The sequence below is a fragment of the Molothrus ater genome, chromosome 8, assembly GCF_012460135.2.
Source record: "Molothrus ater isolate BHLD 08-10-18 breed brown headed cowbird chromosome 8, BPBGC_Mater_1.1, whole genome shotgun sequence".
NCBI classification, from domain to species: Eukaryota; Metazoa; Chordata; class Aves; order Passeriformes; family Icteridae; genus Molothrus; species Molothrus ater.
Window position 1 is genome coordinate 17162971 of NC_050485.2, and position 18696 is coordinate 17181666.

Sequence of the window (18696 nt, forward strand, 5' to 3'; positions counted from 1 at the left end):
CTCTGGCCATCCCATTTGTGCCACTTGTGCTTTGGTAAATTTCTATCTTATATGCCCTTGGTTGTCTTTTTCATGGACTGATTATCTTTTTCTGCAAATTGTAGACTGGTTTTGCCTACACTGAAGCCATTTTTCCAGATTCATGAGTAGGTTCCCTGGGACCAGAAGTCACAAGATTGCCTCAGCGTTGTATCTTTGATGTTTCAAAGTATGCTTTATGGCCTTGCAAGAGAAGCCTGAATGCATGAACTGAATTCAGTTGCTGCAATGAAGCCCTCTGAACAGGGAAGGAGACATGTATGAGCCACTGCATGCACCTCACTGTAGAGTTCCCAGAAGCTGTGGGGTTTCCCAGCATCTCAAACAATGCTGAAGCAGAAAACAGCAGGCAGAGACATTTCCAGGAGAGCTGGAGCCTCACTGCTGGACTTGGTGTCAGGGTGCCTGGCTGTGCTGCTACCTTTGCAGAAAGAGGGAGAGAGACTCACTCTGGAGCTAAGAACAAATGCTGCTCCTATGCCTTGGATTTTCCTGGAGTATAAAAGGGACCTCTGCCATCATCCTCCTTGTTTCAGCACTTGTGGAGGTTCTTGCTTTGTTATCTGAGAAAAAACAAAGAGGTTCCTGGTTAGATACTGTACCCAGTGCTCTAAATTGTCATACACGAATGTCTGTCTGAGCAGGATGAGGTGTCACACTGCACATTAACTCTATGGAGTCATGGCTTTCACTTAGGGTCTTCAGTTTTGGGGTGGGTGTTTTGTCTTTCTGTCACCAGTCTGTGGATTTTACTTCAGTTCTATGGTGGTTCAATAATATTTTGCACACAAAATATCCTTTTTCACGTGTGTGCCTTTGCACACTTGAAACAGTTGATATGTCTATTAAAGACAGAGAATGACTGTGAAATGGCAAAGAATTTATTTCCATGAAACTTCAGGGATTAGTTCCTAAGTTTAGCCAATGCATCTTTTAGGACTGATCCTTAATACTGATTTTCATCCTTCTTTCTATTTGTCCTTTATTATTTTGCTTTTCTTATCAAAAGTGACATATAATTAGGAGGAAAATAATCTCAAAATGCTGTCTTCAATTCCTCCCTGTTTCTTCTTTCCTGAAAACCATGTCTGTAGCCTTTTTGCCTTCTGCTTGCACAGTCCACTGAGCAATAACACAAGTCATTTTTTATTCCCAAGTGGGAAGGCAGAGCTGGAACTCTGAGTCTTGCTGAGGTCTGAGAAAGGGGGTTTCTTTTATAACTTGCAGATAAAAACCTGCTACAATGAAATACAAAAGAGTTTTCAAATAGTGAGAATGGGGTTGCCCAGCTCTGTGCTGTGCTCTGCTGCTAATGCACAGCAATTTTCCCAAAACAGAGTGCAACACAGGTGGGGCTGAACTTTGTAATTGTGTAGGGGGGGGAGGAAAGGAATACACAGGAATCCCTTTTCCCCTTGTTTTTATGGCATGAATGAGGTTGTGCCTTTTAGGAAAGAAGCCACACACCTCTCCAGCTGGCTGGCAGCCTCTCTGCCTTTCTGCTGTAGAGTGTAGCCCTGCAGCAAGATCTTGCTGACCTACCTGGGGCACTGTGAATGCCAGGCTGAGGCAGGAGAGCTGAGATTGTTGGACCTTGCCAGGCAAGAGCTGTGTGTCACAGCTCACGTTTCTGGGTGTGTGCATCACGCTAGAAAACGCTGCTTTGCTCTCCTTGTGTGAGGTTACTGTAATAACAGACAGTTGTTGTTGAGCTACAGAAGTTGGTAAGATTCTGTTTATCTAAAGGTTGGAAGTCTGAGAGGTTGCTGTTGTGGTAAATTCTTTGCAAGCTTTTGCAGTTCTAAGCACACGAACCTCTGCTGTCGCTAACGTTGTGCTGCCATTGGCAGACTTTCCATTACATAATGTTGACCCATATTTGTGATATGTGACATTTTTTGCTAAACACTGTCAGGGATAATCTGTCACAGAATAAACTTTCTGATTATATGCTGAGACTGTCATCCTTTAGCACAAACATAACTTGTGCCTCAGACAATGATATTCCTTGTTAAGGTAAGCAGAGTATAGTTCTCTCAGGTGAAAAAAACACCATGAGAGCATTGTGTGCTCTGAGACTGAAATACCTGGGACTCAATTCATTGCCAAGTGATTGCATGGAATCACATCTGGGAGGAATTTGAGCTTTAAAAAATGTTGATCCCTTGCCCAGGTGATGGGAGTGGTGATAGGCTGAAGGAAGCATGCAGCCTGAAGTGTGACTCTGCAAAATACTGTCTCAGGCAAGTCTAGCTTTAGAATAGCAGAGCTATGGGAAAGGTTTCTCTGCTCTACACTTACACTGAGGTCTGCTGCTAGTTGGAGAGTTAATCAGTCTTTTCTTAAAAAAAAATTGTAATGGTGTGGAGAAAGAAATAGATAAAGCCTAGACAGGGGTTATTGCTACAAGGTAGCTGAGAAATGAGAGGCCTCTGGGGAATGGGAACACCCCCAAAGCTGTCTGCTTTCAAAGAGCTATGCAAAATCCATCCATTCTTAAAACCCTGATTTCAGTTGCATAGAATAAGAAGTAGAGGAGAGAAAGGTGTATAAAATAGAGGCAGAGAGAATAAATTGGGAATTCTCTCAGTATTCAAGAGCAGTGTCTGTTTCAAATGGACTTTATATAATGTTATAGCAAAGTAACAAGATTGTGTGAGCTGCTGAAGTGTCTGCCACATTGTGGAAGGGAATGAATGTGGAACATAAGGCTGAGAGACTAAATACACCATCTTCAGGGAAAGAAATCTTCCAGCCTTACGTAGGAGATGCCTGTGTGCTAAGAACAGTTGCAACATCAAGGAGAAAGGTTTTGATTCAGCACAGGGAATTAATGCTTGTCAGAGACAAAATTAAAACCTGATGAATGCAGTCTCGCCCACTTTAATTTTTTCTCTTTCTGATTCTAAATTTGTCCTCATTCTGTCTGTGCATTCATTCATATATTCCTCTCCCTTCCCACCTCCCCATTGACTCACACTCTCCCTTCCTGTTATTACTTCCTTTTCATTTTCTCTTCCTTTAGGTTCCCTTCCCACTCATTCCATTTCTCCTCTGCCTGACCCCTCTGCACACATTTTACATCATGATGAAAAACATCAGAGAAATAAAGAGCAGGGAGAAAAAAAAAAAAAAGATGAACAAGAAAGAATGGAGGGTGGGGGGCTGTAAAGAGTACATGGTCCCTGAAGGGTGCTCAGCATTGCTCTTTCTCCCCAGGATGTACTACAGATTTTTGAAGGTGTTAGAGGAATCCAGGCTCCTAAAAACTATTTCTTGCTTCTAGGCTACAGCACTTGGTTTTGTGAAAGGCAACAGCAGAGTTAATTTTCTGAGATTAGTGTCCCTGGAAACCATCATAAAGAATGGAAGGATCCCGAAGTCCAGTGTTAGGGGGATGACAGACATCCAGCTGTGCATGGGTCTTGCTACTGTGCCAGATCAGTGAGGGAGGACACTGGGTGGTCTTGGGACTGCAAAAAGGGAAATGGGAGCTTTAGGGACTCTCTGGACTTGCTGTCATGCAATGCTGACCAAGAAACATCACAGCCTCAGTCTTGGTGGGAGCCTGCATGAAATGAACTGCTGTTTCTCAAAGCAACCAGTGTTGATATCTCATGATCAATGGCTAAACAGTGTCAGTTTCATTTTGGTGAAACAACAAACCAGTGCCAGGAATGCTTGTTGTAATGCGTGGTAGGAAATGGGCTCAAACCACTTTGTCTAGAAACTGGTGATCCCACCCCAGCATGCTGAGCTTGATCCCAAAGTCAGTCCATAACCTGGAGAAAGCAGTGCACTGCTGCAGCCTGGGGCCCAGAGGCTGCTCCTTTGCCCAGCCTGCAGGCCTGTGGTGGGGAGGGAGCTGAGCTGTCACACCTGATGATGGCTCAGTGCTACACAAGTTGAATTTATTATCCTATTCCTTTTTAAATTTTCTCTTTTTCTGGCCCCATTCTTGTTTGAAAGTGGAAACTGATAAATAAGTACTTTTCAAAAAGGCCTTGATAGGAATGGCACCAATACCATGTGGACTATTTCTCCTTCCCACAAAAAGGGCAGGTAGGAAGTGTGCAGGGCAGATAGCAAGAAATGGCTCATTCCCATACCCTCTCTTGTAATCAATAACCTTCTGCCAGCTTTTCTAGGTTTTAGATTGATAAACATTTCTTTCTCACATTTAGAAAGGCTAATATTTATTTCTGCAAATTCTTACATAATCAGGAAGGATCAGAGTGGACGGCAGACCCTTGCAGTTGGGTATGATTGCACAGCGCGGTCATGGTGAGCTGTGCGCTTAGGGAACGGGAAGTCGCTAACTGTGGCTTGGGGATGGTTTTGCCTTGGGGACTCTGTCGGGTTATGGAGTAACCTCGAAACAAGCCACGCCGCGGCGGTGGGCAGGTGGGCCTGCTGGAAGCCGGACCGGCCGTTCGCAGGGCCTGACCCGGAGGTGTTGGACTCGCCGGGAGCTTCCCGTGGAAGCGCGGCTGCGGTTACATAAGGAGCGGAGGGGGAAGGGACGGCTCCGAGGCGGCGGCCGCGGCCCCTTTAAACGCGGATCCCGGGGCGCGCCGGCCGCCCGCCTCGCTGCTGCCCCCTCCCCGGCTCGCTGCGGTGACAAATCCGCTCCTCGCCCGCCTCCTCCGCCGAGCGCTCGCAGCCGAGCCGGGCGGCGCCGGGAAGCGCTGCCGCGCGGCTCTGCACCGGAGCCGGCCAGCCCCAGCCCCAGCCCCCGGCCAAGCCACAGCAGGCAGCGGCGAGGGGCGCGATGGAGGCTCCGCGCCTGGCGCACACCATGAGCAGCCCCACGAGCCCCTGCGAGGAGGTGATCAAGAACCTCAGCCTGGAGGCGATTCAGCTCTGCGATAGGGACGGTAAGCCCGGGCTCGGCGCGGCTAATCCCTGCAGACGTAAGATGCTGCTGCCCTCATGGATGCTAATGCAAATTAATCCGCGCGTCGTATGGTCCTTTGTTATCCCCCATGAATTTGTAGGTGCAAGTGTTCCCCACCCCTCCCGCCGCTGCCGCCACCCTCCTGCCATTGAGAACAAAAGAAGAGGAGAAGGTTGCACCTTGCTGGAGGGAAGGGAGGGAAAACCACCGCTCCCTAAACCGTGCCTGGCGTTGCGGCGCGATTACCCCGGGCAAGCCTGATGCACAGCCCTGCCCCTGCCAGGAATGGACGCTGGGGCTTGTTCTGGGAGAGGCAGCAACGGGAGCCAGAGCCCGAGCTGCGGAGAGTCCGGAGCTAGGATGGGGTAGCGGCCCTGGAGGGGTTTTATTGCCCGGGGTCTCCAAAGTCCTTTGTATTCCAGGGCAATTCCCGTGCTTCAGGTAGACGGGCGGATATGCCGGCTGCCGTGGGCAAGCGGCCAGACTTGTTGCCGGTCCCTCGTGAGAGCCATGAGGCGGCGAGCGGACCGAGCCTGGGGCTCGCAAGATGGGGCACGGGGGGAGACCGAGCGGGAGGCGGTTCAGCACCGCGGACAGCACCACGCCGACCGGCCCGGGCGCGCCGAGCCCTGAGCCCCGAGCCTGAGCCTTGAGCCGAGCCCCGAGCCCTGAGCCCCGAGACCCGAGCCCTGAACCCCGAGACCCGAGCCCTGATCCCCGAACCCTGAACCCCGAGCCGAGCCGCGCTCCCGCCGCGCCGCGCCTGCCGCCCGCACCGCCGCGGGAGACCGCAGTGCCCTGGGGACAGCGGCTGTCAGTCCGGCCGCCCGTCTGTTCCCCGGCAGGCAGGCGAAGTTTGGTTCCACAGTAGCAGGGGCGGATGTTAAAGGTTGTCTGTGTTGAAGCAAGCAGATAAATGTCAGGTGGTGACGGGGGACAGCCAAAACAAGTGTACGTGCTCGAAGCGACGCTGACGGCTGACTAGGGGAGAAGAGAGACATGTCGTTTGTACCCAACTGTGACTGACAAAACTAAACACACTCACTGGCTGTCAAACAATGAACTATATTTTTTCGTAGAGTGGCATATCATTTTTTCTCATGTATGAGATAATTTCTATCTTGTCTTTTCACATCGAATTATTAAAAATAACTTCTCATTCTTGGATGCAAAATGTGCTTTGGGTGTGGAATTTGTTACCTAGTAAATGTACCAAGGAATGGGGATACTGTATCAGTGACTGGTAGGGCTGAATTAATGAAACTATTTCCTTGTGGTGAGCGTATTTTTGGAGGATAACTGTTAAAGCTGATGGCTATAGAGGGAGTCAGGCCAGTTTTCTCTGTTATTTTTTACAAATTGGGATTAAATACTTCACTTTTTTGACCTAGGTAGACTCTACCATTTAAGAACCTGAATATTTGTAAGCTCTTATTTTTTCTTGTAATACTGGGGGGGGGGGGGGGGGGGGAAGATAAGGCATTGAAAAGTCTCAGAGACTATTTTATCAGTATCAGTTTTTTATCAGTATTATTTTTATAGTTACATTAGAAATTCTTTGATTTTTTTCTTTTAATGTTGGAATTAAGATATGTGCACTTCCATCCATTCATGCCTTACTCACTGCCACAGGAAATTGAACTATGTTTATAGTAGTGGAGATTACACTGGGTTTTTCATTAAAACACTTTTTCACATATGTTCCTTTTAATTAATAGTAGCTATAATTAGAAATAGATAAATTATGCAATCTTTCATATCTGTGTACCCTAAGTAATTGTAGTGAAGTAGTCCTTGTTAATCATGACAAACTCTATTTGGATCAACACACAATAGAAAAGGATTGCTTGATTCCTATGGATTAATGTCATACAGACCAGCAAATGGAAAAATGTAGTAGTTTTGTTTCAGTTCTTTTTGGTTAGACTTCACTGGAAAACAACAACTTTGCTGTAGATGTGGCTTTACAAACTAACCTTCATCGAGCAAGCTGCCATCATGCAGGGCTGTTCCTCAATGCATGTCTGAATTTCCACAGGAGGTGCCTGTATTGGGGATGGCAGGGAGACAACTCAGTGCCTCAGTTGGCACAAGGCTGCTCTTGAGCATACTCCAATATTTCCTACAGGTGGCACTTATGCATCAAAAAGCTTGTTTTAATGGAAACACTAAACAAGGAAGCAAAGGTTAGAGCTTTCATCTTTGAGATTAGTGTACAAATGTACACACCATACATTTAGATCCCTGCACATGGGTACATTTGTATTGTAAATACTTTCACTTTATTTTAGAGTATCTTTGTTGAAAAGGGTGATGTTCTTAAGGTGATTGGCTTCATTGAGGTCCAACAAAGTCTTGTGATAAATAGCAATGTATTACACATAGTAAATTATAATTATGCTAGATTTTCCCATTCTGAAAATGTCCTTGGTCTTTAAGCTGTACTAACTGGAAACACAGCCAGTGAAACCATAACATTATACATCCAACTATGACAAATTCTGCAATGCACTTAGTTGGAATTGCAAGCACTGCTGCAGTAGAAACATAAGCAGTAATGGAAAATTTATGTAGCTAGCAAAATATTTTTCTTATTTTCTAAGACAAGAGGATTAATATTGAGATGTTTTATGTTCAGCAAACTGGGTTATACCTTCTGTGAAGGTTTATACAGGAGCCATGAATCTAGAAATTGGAGTAAGCAATTAATAATATCATGGCAGTTCATCTTTTTTTGGATTTTTTTCTGGGTTTCTTTCAGTGTTGTTTTTTCAGGCATTGTCATCTTTCTCAACAAATCAAAGCAATTTAAAAACTTGCAAATGTTAAATAAGAGATAAGAAATATATGCACTTAGGATGTTTTTTTAGGTAAAAACTCCTGATAAGATTTGGTTCAAAGTGAATGCAACATTATAAAGCCAGTTATGAGCTTTTATTTTCAAAGGCATCTTGCATTATTTGCTCTTGTTCTTTTACATGGGTCCAATAGCACAGCTCAGTCTGATGCACAGTCTAACCTGTAGCTCCTCAGAACTCTTGAACTCGTTCTGTGTATAGGAAAAAGTGTAGCATTTGTTATTTTTCTTTGAACATTATTTGAACATTGTAGCCATACTTCTATAATCTTAGGCTAGGAATGAATGTTTAATCAGTGCTGAACATTCTGGTGACCTTTTTATAAAATTTGTATTAGCCTTACGCGGAGATTAAACCTTGAGTAGATGAAGGGATATCTTTTGTGTCATGAGCATGCCAATGCTATAGAAATATAGCTGATGTCAGAAAGTCTTGGGGAAAAGCAAGCTTGGATGTCAGCAGCTGAATGTCCCGAAGCTCCTCTGTGGCTGTGCTCCCCCTGCAGACCATGCACCGTGCCTGTGGGTCCCACCGGGCCGACAGCGGCGACACCATCATCCACTGCCCTGCCCTTCCTTGGCACATACAGAGGGAAAGCAGGAGACACCGACCCAAATGACACCTGTCAGAATGCAGAAAGGAGAGGAGCACAGAAACAAACCTTCAAACAGAACGCTGGAACTTGGGGCACACAGATGAGGGAGTGAGGCAAGAAAACTGGCCCCAGAGGTGCTAACAGACAGCAGTGGCTGGTCAAGGGTGGAAGAACAGGAAAGACTTGCAAGATGGAGATCAGGTTAAATGGGAATTGAGCAAAATAACCCAGAATGGGAGTGGGAAGTGAGGGATGTTCACTCAGATTAATTTGGAGAATGAGGAAGTAGAAGACAGGGTTACTGGGCAGTTTGAACCACGGAGCTCAGGAGTAAAAGAATGGAACTAGGACTTGCTGAGCAGAGACACTGGGACTGAAAGGACAGCCTTAGGAATGAAGAATAAGACTTTTGAAGTGGGACTGGGAAAGAAGAAGGAAGAGGGGCAGGAAGAAGTTCAAGGGACAGGGCAGAAGAGGCCATGCTTTGGTGTGACTGCCAGAGAAAGGTCAATGTGTATCAGCACATGACATCTTCCAAAGCCACACACGACCCCAAGATGACAAATTCTCCTTGTGCATTTGCCAACAGAGAGGGATGCCATGGAGTACTCAGAGTCAATGGCTGCTGCTCACTTCTGTGAGAGTAGGACTTTAAAAAAAAGGCTTTGAAGAGAACATCAAGCATGTTAAGTAATTTTCCTGTGCCTTAGTTTTCCGTGTGTAAAATGGAAGCATACTGCTGCCTCCCCTCACAGCAATGTTTTCAAAATAAACTGATGAATGTTTGTTAATCAGACAGACGCTGTAGTAGCCTGGAAAACCCATGAGGTGCATGGAAAAACCCATGATGAAATTCATAATTTTGTCTTCAGAGAAGAATATGAATAATGTGTAGCAAATAAGTCCTGGGACTACATATTGAACAAAAGCAACTAGCTGTTACAAGAAAAATAGTTCATTATGAATGCACTATTCATTATGTATGCTGAATGAATCAGAATTTATGTGGAAAAATTAGTACATAATCATGCAGTTAAAGGCTATATCATAATCTAAACAAAGTGTCCAATGTAAGGTTATTCAAGTATGCTTTATTCTGGTAATTTCTAAGCATTGATGGCTTGAGCTATACAATCTCACTAATGTGCTTTTCACTTTGCTTTCATATATTTGAAGATAGTATTTAGGCATCAGGATCAGAGCTGGAACTGGTGTCTTGGCCAGTTTCAATCAATTTCATCACCTTCCAAACACTTGGCACCATCACAACTGTTTAGTCTACCAGGCTTGTATAAAAACATTACATCATATAAACTAAGATGTCATTTCTGGTTTATATAAACAGCTTGCATCTTTGGCTCCTCATGTTATTTGAGCATGTCTCGTGTTTTCTAATTTATTTCAGGAGTTTATTACCACGCTGGATTTATTGGAGGACTCAGAAATATTTTTCTGGAGTTCATTAATTGTGGTTTACATTGCCATATTGTGTACACATTCACCTTTCAAACAGAAGGGATAAAGTGACATCATCCAGTCTCTGGATGAAATCTTCAAATCCCCTTTTTGGCATTATGGAGCAGTGTCACTGCTATTTCTGAAATGTCATCATGTATGTCTGAGAGATGGGAAAAAATCAAATATCTAGGTAGACTCCCACGTGAGGGACAACGGAGAGATCCAGATTTCACAGTAATTCTTAGTGTCCTGAATCTTTGTTGTTGAATAGTTTTGTTGCATTTTTTTTTTACTATGACAGTTCTGAGCACAGTTCGTATGTTCTATATCCAGAATAATAGAGAAGTGCTTGTACTTGTGATGTTTTGATAGGACACAAAATTCATGGTTATGCTTATTGTTGTTTTGTTCCTCTCCTTGGCTGCAAATTTGGAGATTTAAATTCACTGATATATTTCTTCCATAAAATGACGTCTAACCTGGCTGAACTTGAACATTGTGGGTTTTTTTTTGTTTTGGTTTGTTTTTTTGTTTTTTTGGGTTTTTTTTTGGTGACAAATGATAATTCTGCTTCAGGTAGGAGTTAAAATCTAGTGTATCACTTCAAAAGCTCTCTTGCTGCAACGAAAAATGCTAATTAATGTTTTAGCTTTACATTCTTGCTAGAGACTAAGATTTCATATATTCCTCATCGTTAGAACAGAAAAATACTAAATGGAGCTGAGCAACAAGTCTCCATGAATGATCTTTAGAGTTGTGGAAGAGAAGATGACTAATGATTTGCCTATGTTTTCCACTTCAAGTATTTCACCCTGTCTTGGTTTATATCATAAGTAATGATGTCACTAAGTAGCAAGGCTTTGCTGGAAACTGGCTATTCAACATCCTGGTGTCAAGAAATGTAGTCATCCAAATTCTTCCTTTATATTCATGAATTTTGAAGGTTATTTTCCTTCCTTCTTCCTTATCTTCTTTTAGAGCTTTATGATGCCCAAACCTACATTATTGATTATGAGTTATTTTGTCTGGCAATGACCAAATTATATATATAAGCTGTTTATGTTTTGCCTGCCATTCTATTTCATCTCCTTTTCATTCAATTATTCTTTACTGCAACTCTACGAGATCCTTTATAAAGCTTCTGAAATGCTTGATGTGTAATTATGCTAGATTCACCTACAAAATCACTGTTCTTTCCTAGTGCTGATATGGCTGGGTTGAAATTCAAACATATAATATAGCTTTTGTAGTTAATTTCTAGTCAATTTTATACTTAAAGCATTTTAATCATCACTGTCTCCTGTGTATGTTCCTTCTTCTTTGTGTTTGTTTCAGATTAGAGATCCCAGATGCATTATTTTATTTACTCTGTAACAGAATCCACTGTAGCACTTCCTGCCTATGCTTGTGAGCCATCTTGTGCTTGCAGCTTCTTCTGTTTAATGTTGTCCTCAGTACAAAAATGTGATCTCTCTTTAGATCACTCACAAAAACACAAAGCCTGGAACCAGCCACAGGCTCTATGGTAGCCCAGTGGGCACATGAGCTCCTTACCTGTTTTTCCATATGTCAGTCTCACTTCTGCCAGCCCTGCTTCAGCCCTGCAGATCAGCAGCTCTCAGTGAGTACAATGGCAGGAGGAATCATTTAGGGGAGAGAAATTCTAACCCTTCAGCATCTGAGAAGCAGTCCCCTAGAAGAAGAAGCTGACCCCACCCCTCACTTAAAATTTCATATATCTTCTGCAAATCTCAAAGACTGAGCTGTTTTTATTGAGGAAGAGTTAAGCCATTACTATCTAATTCATCTCTTTCATCTTTCATCTTAAACTAGATTTTTCTATTCTACTAGCAATTTTCTTCTCAGCCTACTAATCTGGTGGCTCTACCACCTCTTGTGAGAAATGTTCTGAGCTCATGTTTCCAAATTCCTGCCATTCTGCCTGTATGATCTGGGTCAGAGTACACCCAGAAGGCCAATTCAGTCTTTCCAACAGCTTCCCAGTGAGGTTCCTGGTCCCAGAACCATGGTTTCTAGAACAGGCAGAGAATCCCTTCTGTCATGTGAGGTGTGTTGAGGAAAGACTCTATCATATTCTTATTTAGATGTCTCTACTATTTCATCATTGATTTTTGAATGAGTTCTGGTCAGGCATTGTTGTGTTCTGTTGTCTCCAAAGCCTTGCTGAAGCCTGTCTTCCTGACCTTGCTTTTTCATTCTGGGACTTCTCTGCCTGATTATTTTTCCATTTTTCCCCTAGAATCTAGAAAGATCTCCTTGTTTACCCATTCCTTGTAATTTCCTGCATCTTTTATTATTCGTGGCTTCTAAACAGCAGGTTTGAAGGCTCTGCCTTTTCTGAATAAGGTAGTTTTCAGTCCCCTTGTGCTGCTGAAGTAGTCGTGTTATCTTCCACCCTGACTGAGGAGGTAATCTTTAAAAATCCTCCCAGTCTGAGTTTTTCTTAGACCACTCAGGACAGTAGGTACATCTTCTGTTCTGCCAGCATGCACGGCCTTTCGTGCTTTTTGTGACCTGAAGGCTATATTTAATTCTGGCTGAACACAGGCTTAAACTATGTCTTCTGTTCTCTTTTGACAGAATTTTTCAGCATTTTTCTTGCAGACCACTTTCTTCAAAAATTTGTAAACATAACCGGAGAAACAATACTAACGCTTCCAGTACAGGATATGTGTATAAAATATGTCGCTGCTATAGAAAAGTACAAAGACAGTGTTTAGGCAGTTGGAACTAAAGAAAACTCTGCTCCAGGATCACTTTTTGTGATTTCTTCACTAGGGTTTGTTCCACAGCGGAGCATTCTTTATTTGACCTTGAAATGTTTTCCTTCTGCACAGAAGATTTGCTTAGAATTCATTGTAGCATTTGTAACCAAATCAGTTTTCACAGTGGTGTTTGTAGCTGAATCATTAGTCAGTTTTGTTTTATTGTTCTCAGAGTGTTCTTGTTTGATTTCTGCTTGAATGAACAAGGTGTTTTGCATGGATGTTTCCAAAAGCAATGATTAGCTGTACTGTTTTCATAACCTAACAAGTGTTCCTCTGAGTCTTGACAGGTGTAGCTGCTGCCAAGAATGGGAGGCCTTAAAATTAGTTTGGTGTTGCTCTTTCATTCCTGCAGAGTGACAGAAAGTATTATCAGGGTTGCACTCTTAGTTTCACGTGGAGTGGAGTCTGGAGTTCATTTCTTTGATATGGGACAAAGTCATTCCCAGCTGGCAGCTCTAGGAGAAGCACAGTTGAAGGAATTGCAGTATTAACCTTTGTATATCCAAGCACTCTTCTTAGGAGAATTCTTTGGTTTGCAATGATCTGAAACATCCCATAAATTTATTTCCTGAGCTATTCCGTTGGCTTCAGTAAGACTTCGTGTAAAAACCAATTTGCATTCATAATGTGGCATGATTAAGATCTTACAAGTGCTGTATTTTCCAAGTCTTTGGTGTGTGTGCTCTAGCTTATTTCATGCAGATAGGCATCTCATTTGGAGTTTGTCACTATAGGTTACAGTTTGTCTGAATTTACTCTGTCTTTTTTAATAAGATAGATTTATATACTTGTTTATATATTTAACCTGTATTTATAATCTGCATTTAACTTCTGGCTAGAAATAACATTTTTTAAAGATTATTTTGAGCATTTTTTTACAGTTCACTTCTATGTGTACTCATAGTCAAAAACATTTGGACTTCAAAATAAGCAGGATAAAAAGATGTTAAAAGGCTCTTTCAGTCTTGGCCAGCTGGAAGTTCTAGTGTACAAGTATCTGTGGAGTGACTCATGCTGTGTTGTTCTTTTTAATGCAACTTATGTAAAGGGAAATTATATGTGGGTTTATATAAAGGAAGGGATAAAATTAAAACCAGGACGTGCAGCAGATTGTATTTTCTAATGCTACTAAGGAACATCTTCCATGTGACAACATAAGGTAAATACTATGTACTTACACTTTTGTGATGAACTTTATGCTGGTAGCTTAATATAGATGTTGAGTAGAAAGCATGTGATTTTCAGAATGCTGTTTCTGATGAACTTCTAGCCTTTACACTTCCAGTGTAATTCCAAGACATATCTCTAAATATGGAATATGTTCCATATTTCACAGTAACTGAAAATCCTCTCAGGCTGCTGATTGATTCCAGTAGATCACAGGGAATTTATGTCCCTCTTGTGTGGAACATATTGGAATTTTAGGCAGTGTTACCTGTGCTGTGATGACACAGCTACCACCTTACTCCTCCTGAAAGGACAGGTTTGGGCAGTAAGATTTCTCATGGCATTTATTGTGATTGTCTCATCTCTGCCCATGTGTAGAGGTTGCTTTCTTTCCCCCATAGATGGAGTTACCTGAATCTCTGAGTACAATTCTTTGTTTGCTCTGTCTGTGAACAGCTCTGTGCCATGCTTTGGGACCCTGACACAAAGAATATGTCACTTCTGTACTTCTCTTTGTCACTGTTTAGGTACCATGGAGTTCTTAAATCATACTTGATATCCAGGGATCTGAGTAGAGCAGCCTTTCTAGAGCATGAGAGTTTAATTTCAGATTTTGTGGCACATCAGGTAGCCAGGTGGCCCAGCATGGCTTGTGTGGTAGGAACATATCTAGTACTCTGCTTTCTCATAACTGGACAAGTGCAGGGAAGACAGAACCATGATCTCCATGTATAGTGATTCTCCTTTTTCTATTTTTGTGTATTCTGTAATGCTCAGCTGGTTTCTGTGTTGCTTCCTCAAGCAGACCATCAGGGAGCCCCCCCAGGCTGCCTGGTGGGGCTGTCAGCCCCGGTGCAAGCATGCAGTGCTGGAGATGGAAGCCAGAGAGGGAAACTAAATACTTCAGTGTATCTCAGTATGCTTATTAGATTAGCTCATATAGTAGGGAGTGGGAACTGGAAAGCATTCCTTGAGATGCTTTTAAATGCTCTAAATCCAAAAGATGAAAAACTGATCTAAATATGAATTCTTTTTAAGTACTGTACCCAAGGGAACTTGTTTGGCATTGTGAATTTGTAGAAGGTTGTGCAGCTATTCCTCTATAGCTAATCAATTTTTGTATTGTCTTGATCATGATTAGTGCCATTGTTGCAGTCCAATGGCTGTTGATAGCCTGCATAATAAGACTACAGAAAAGTTTATAATGGGAACTATTGTAGGTATCCAACTGAGCTGTGCTTTTTTTAAAGAGCAATTTCAGAGTTATTGAGGACCATGGATTGGAATCTGATGTTTTTAGAATTGTTGTAGGTTTCTTTTAACTTAATTACATCAAAACTTCGCTTTGAGTTTTCTCCTCTCCATTAGACAATTTTCATTAGATAACCTACTGGAGAGTTCTGTCACAAATGCCATCAGGACAGGAAGCTGATGAGCTACAGCTGGGACTTTTAATAAATATGCACGGTCAGTATGCTATACTGTGTCTGAGTGAGGGGTGAATTCCAGTGTGGTGAAGACTCTGCTGAAAGATTTCATTTGGCTACAATATTCATAACTGTGTCATCTTCATATTCTAGTTATAGTGAAAAGCTTGACCTCATTGTAGCCTTCTTCTTGATAAGGAGTGTTTAGCAGGATCCTCTCATTTCTGCATGCTTGCCTGCCTTAAAGAAACTGGCAGCAACCTAAGTTATCTCTGAGCTCTCTGCTCTTGACAGAGGTTCAAAAGTTAGAAACAGTCAACCAGTGGCAGACCTACATCTAAATGCCTTGGCAATGTTTAGTTTCCCTAGGAAACCAGCTAAAAATGAAACAGAACAACTCCTGCCAAAAAAAAAGGACTCAAAACCCCTATATCCTTTTTTTGTTAGGGCCTGAAAGTCTGAAACAGGCATACAATTCTGAAACGTGCATACAATTTAAATGTAAAATAGAACAGTACAAGTTACAGAGTAGAATTTCCTGAACTATTGTGAATATGTAACACATTTCAAATCACAGCTAAAAAGCACAAACTAGTGGAAACCAGAGCCAAATCCCATTCCTTACAAGAGATGTGTGTGAAAAGCACCCAGCAATTGCCAGTGCACTGAAGTAAAGAAATGCTCATTCATGCTGCAGACTGCCAGGGTACCCAGAGAGTTACAAAAGCCCACTCATGCTGAGCACCCTACTTTCCCAAGGAAAATGCTTAGTAAAACTGTGTTCCCCAGCCTTGAGTTCTCTCTGCTGCCCTTCAAGTGGCAAGTTTTGCCTTTCTGTCTGGGCTTCCCTTTGGTGAAAGGAAGTGGACTTTAAATGAAAAAATCCTTTTGTGATCAAGGCACTTGCAGTTTCAGGGAAGCTGGCAGGTCACATTTAAGCTCATGTGAATACAAGGCTGCCTCATCTTGCTAGATTTGAACTCACATGACTCAACTTGAAGTAGAGAACACTTTTTTGGTTTAGATGAAGACACAGCTGCAATAAATGGCACAAGTTGTTGCCAGCCAAAGAATGAGGTAAACCAATGTGAATGAGGTTCACAGTAATAAGCTAAAATGGAACTGTTTGTCTCTCTCCTTTGTTTAGTGACATGTGGAAGCACAAATCATGAAAGGCCAGTCACTTCTCTAATACACAGTTAATATTAAAAGCAACAGAAAACTGAGGGCAGTGCTTTGCCTCAATTTCACTGTTAGCTGAAGAGCACTGGAGCAATTAGGCCAGTGACCCAGAGCAGTGTCACTTGGATCGGAATCTGGCCCCAAGCAACTTGTCTGGGGTCACACAGTCAGAGCCTTCATCTGAGATCTGTTTTCCTTTGTTGTTAGTCCTGGAGACATAGGCAGTCCCACAGTCTCAGACACAGCTGTACATTTTATTCACCAGAAGAGACAAACCTCATACCATTAAAAGCTTTGTATCCCTCCTGCTCCAAAATCTGCCCCTTTAGGAATCAACAGGGTGGGAGTATGCTGAAAAATTTTTATTCCCATTTTCAGCAGAACAGCACTGAGATAGCATCCTTACAAAAATGCACCACAAAATGGGCCTGCAGTCTGAAGTGTGGTCAGAATTTCACACTGGCTAGATAATAATAGAGATCTGAACGAAGTGCATATGATAGGATGATCTGGGAGAGATTTTGTAGTAGTTTCCGACATACTTACTTTCCAAGTCTGGAATTTTGTATGACTGATGGTATGCATTAAACTCAAATACTAGTTGTGTGTGTAAGGACTGTAAAGTTAATTTTAATTTTTAAATGGCATTTAAATTAAGTAAAATCGTGGTTTAGAGCCTTTTACATCCCTTGTTACCTTCTTTCTCTTTCAGCAACTGAGAAATGCACATTTTAATTAAAATTTGTTTTTCAAATGTATCTTGTAGCCAACACATGCTGAGAAGAGCCACTTACCACCCATGTACTGCAGGCTTGCTGTGCTGAACAAAATGGGAGTATTTAATTAGGAGGAAATACTGTGGTGGCTGAGTGTTTGTGGCCTGCAATAATGATGTCCTTTTTGGTTTCAAGAAGACAAAATTGCCCTTGCCCGGCTCTGGTGGCAGAGCCATGAAAACCAATGGTTTGCCAGTAGGAGATTTTTTTTTTTTTTTGCATACTGCAACTCTCCTTTCACAGAAGGCCATAGAGAAGTTTGTTTAGCTTTACATGACAAGGTACAGTAAAAAATGAAGCCATGTTTAGTAAAAGCAGGCTGAGAAAGTTAGAGGGAACTGGGTATAAATTGTTTTGCATACAAGAGTCACTCGGCAGCCAGGATGAGGAGCAAGGTGCTGATGGATGTTGGTGACATTTGCACTCAGTCTCAGCTTGTCTGGCCAATTCAGTTTGTTTGGTTTTGGAATTCATGGGTTATAAATGGAGATCCCAGCACTTCTCAGCTCTCCACCCAGGGATTTGGTCAGTCCTTAGAGCATGGTAGGGCCAAAGGATCTCAATAGATCTCCATATCTTGGATACAGGGGAGAGTACTCATGATAGCATGGATGGCAGTTTAATCTTCTAGCCCAAGTGGTTTTTCAGTCTTACAGATTTCCTAGTGCTTAGTGAAGAAAAATGTACCTACAGGATTATTTACAACCTTTCAGTTGCGCATTTCCATCTGAAAATTAAAGTCCTCCTTTTTTATATTTTCTCCATTTATTTTTGACACAGTGAAAACTAAATTTTGTATGAAGTTGTGTGTATTTAGCTTAGCATATTACTCCTCAACTTATTTGTAATAAAATTGGAAAAAGAAAAGAGGAAAAATTCTATAATAAAGGCCCAACCTTGTGGGACATAAAGTACTTTATAAAGGCATAGAGACCTCCAGTTTTTTTACAAATACTCTTCAAAAAATATCTAATTGGAGTAAGGGGAACTCTAAAAAAGGTAATTATATCAACAGAGACTTCATCTATTTCCATTTCAGTACTCAGTCTAGGGGTTTGGCTGCTGTCAACATTCTGAAAATGTGGTTTAGTTTTGAATGAGTCAAGTATAAATATTAAATACTTCCAAGTTGTCAAATAACTTCAGGATATCAAATAACAATTAAATTTTAGGGAAAGAATAAGGGCAGCCTTGCCAATTCAGCCATTGATCTGATTTGCAATTAGGGTTTGGGTTTGTGGAGTTTGTGTGCATCATTGCAATCATGTTTTCAGAAGTTCTTGAGTAACTCAGCTTAGATTCCATTGATTTCAATAACACTTTTGCAAATAATTTAGCTATTTCTGAAGATGTTACTAATCATTACTTAAATTTTTGGTCTAAGTAAGGATAGGTCAAAAATCAAAGGAAGAATTGTTGCTGATTTAGACCATTTGGCTGATAGCATCAGACGACAATGTATGGTGTTATATCTGAATTTTCTCTATGGTAATAGCAAGAGAGGAAAC

At 42.0% G+C, this 18696-nt stretch overlaps 1 protein-coding gene across 3 annotated transcripts in view; it reads left to right on the plus strand.

Moving 5' to 3' along the window:
- PHYHIPL (phytanoyl-CoA 2-hydroxylase interacting protein like) overlaps positions 1-18696 on the plus strand; it is a 54697-nt gene that overhangs the window by 18619 nt on the left and 17382 nt on the right. The window contains exon 1 of one of the 3 annotated variants that reach the window (XM_036386020.2): positions 4664-4916. The exons of the other annotated variants lie outside the window; for them this stretch is intronic. Coding sequence (XP_036241913.1) covers positions 4811-4916 — 106 coding nt within the window. The 5' untranslated portion in view covers positions 4664-4810. Of the gene's footprint in view, positions 1-4663; positions 4917-18696 lie in introns of those variants that run through there. 3 annotated transcript variants of the gene reach the window in all.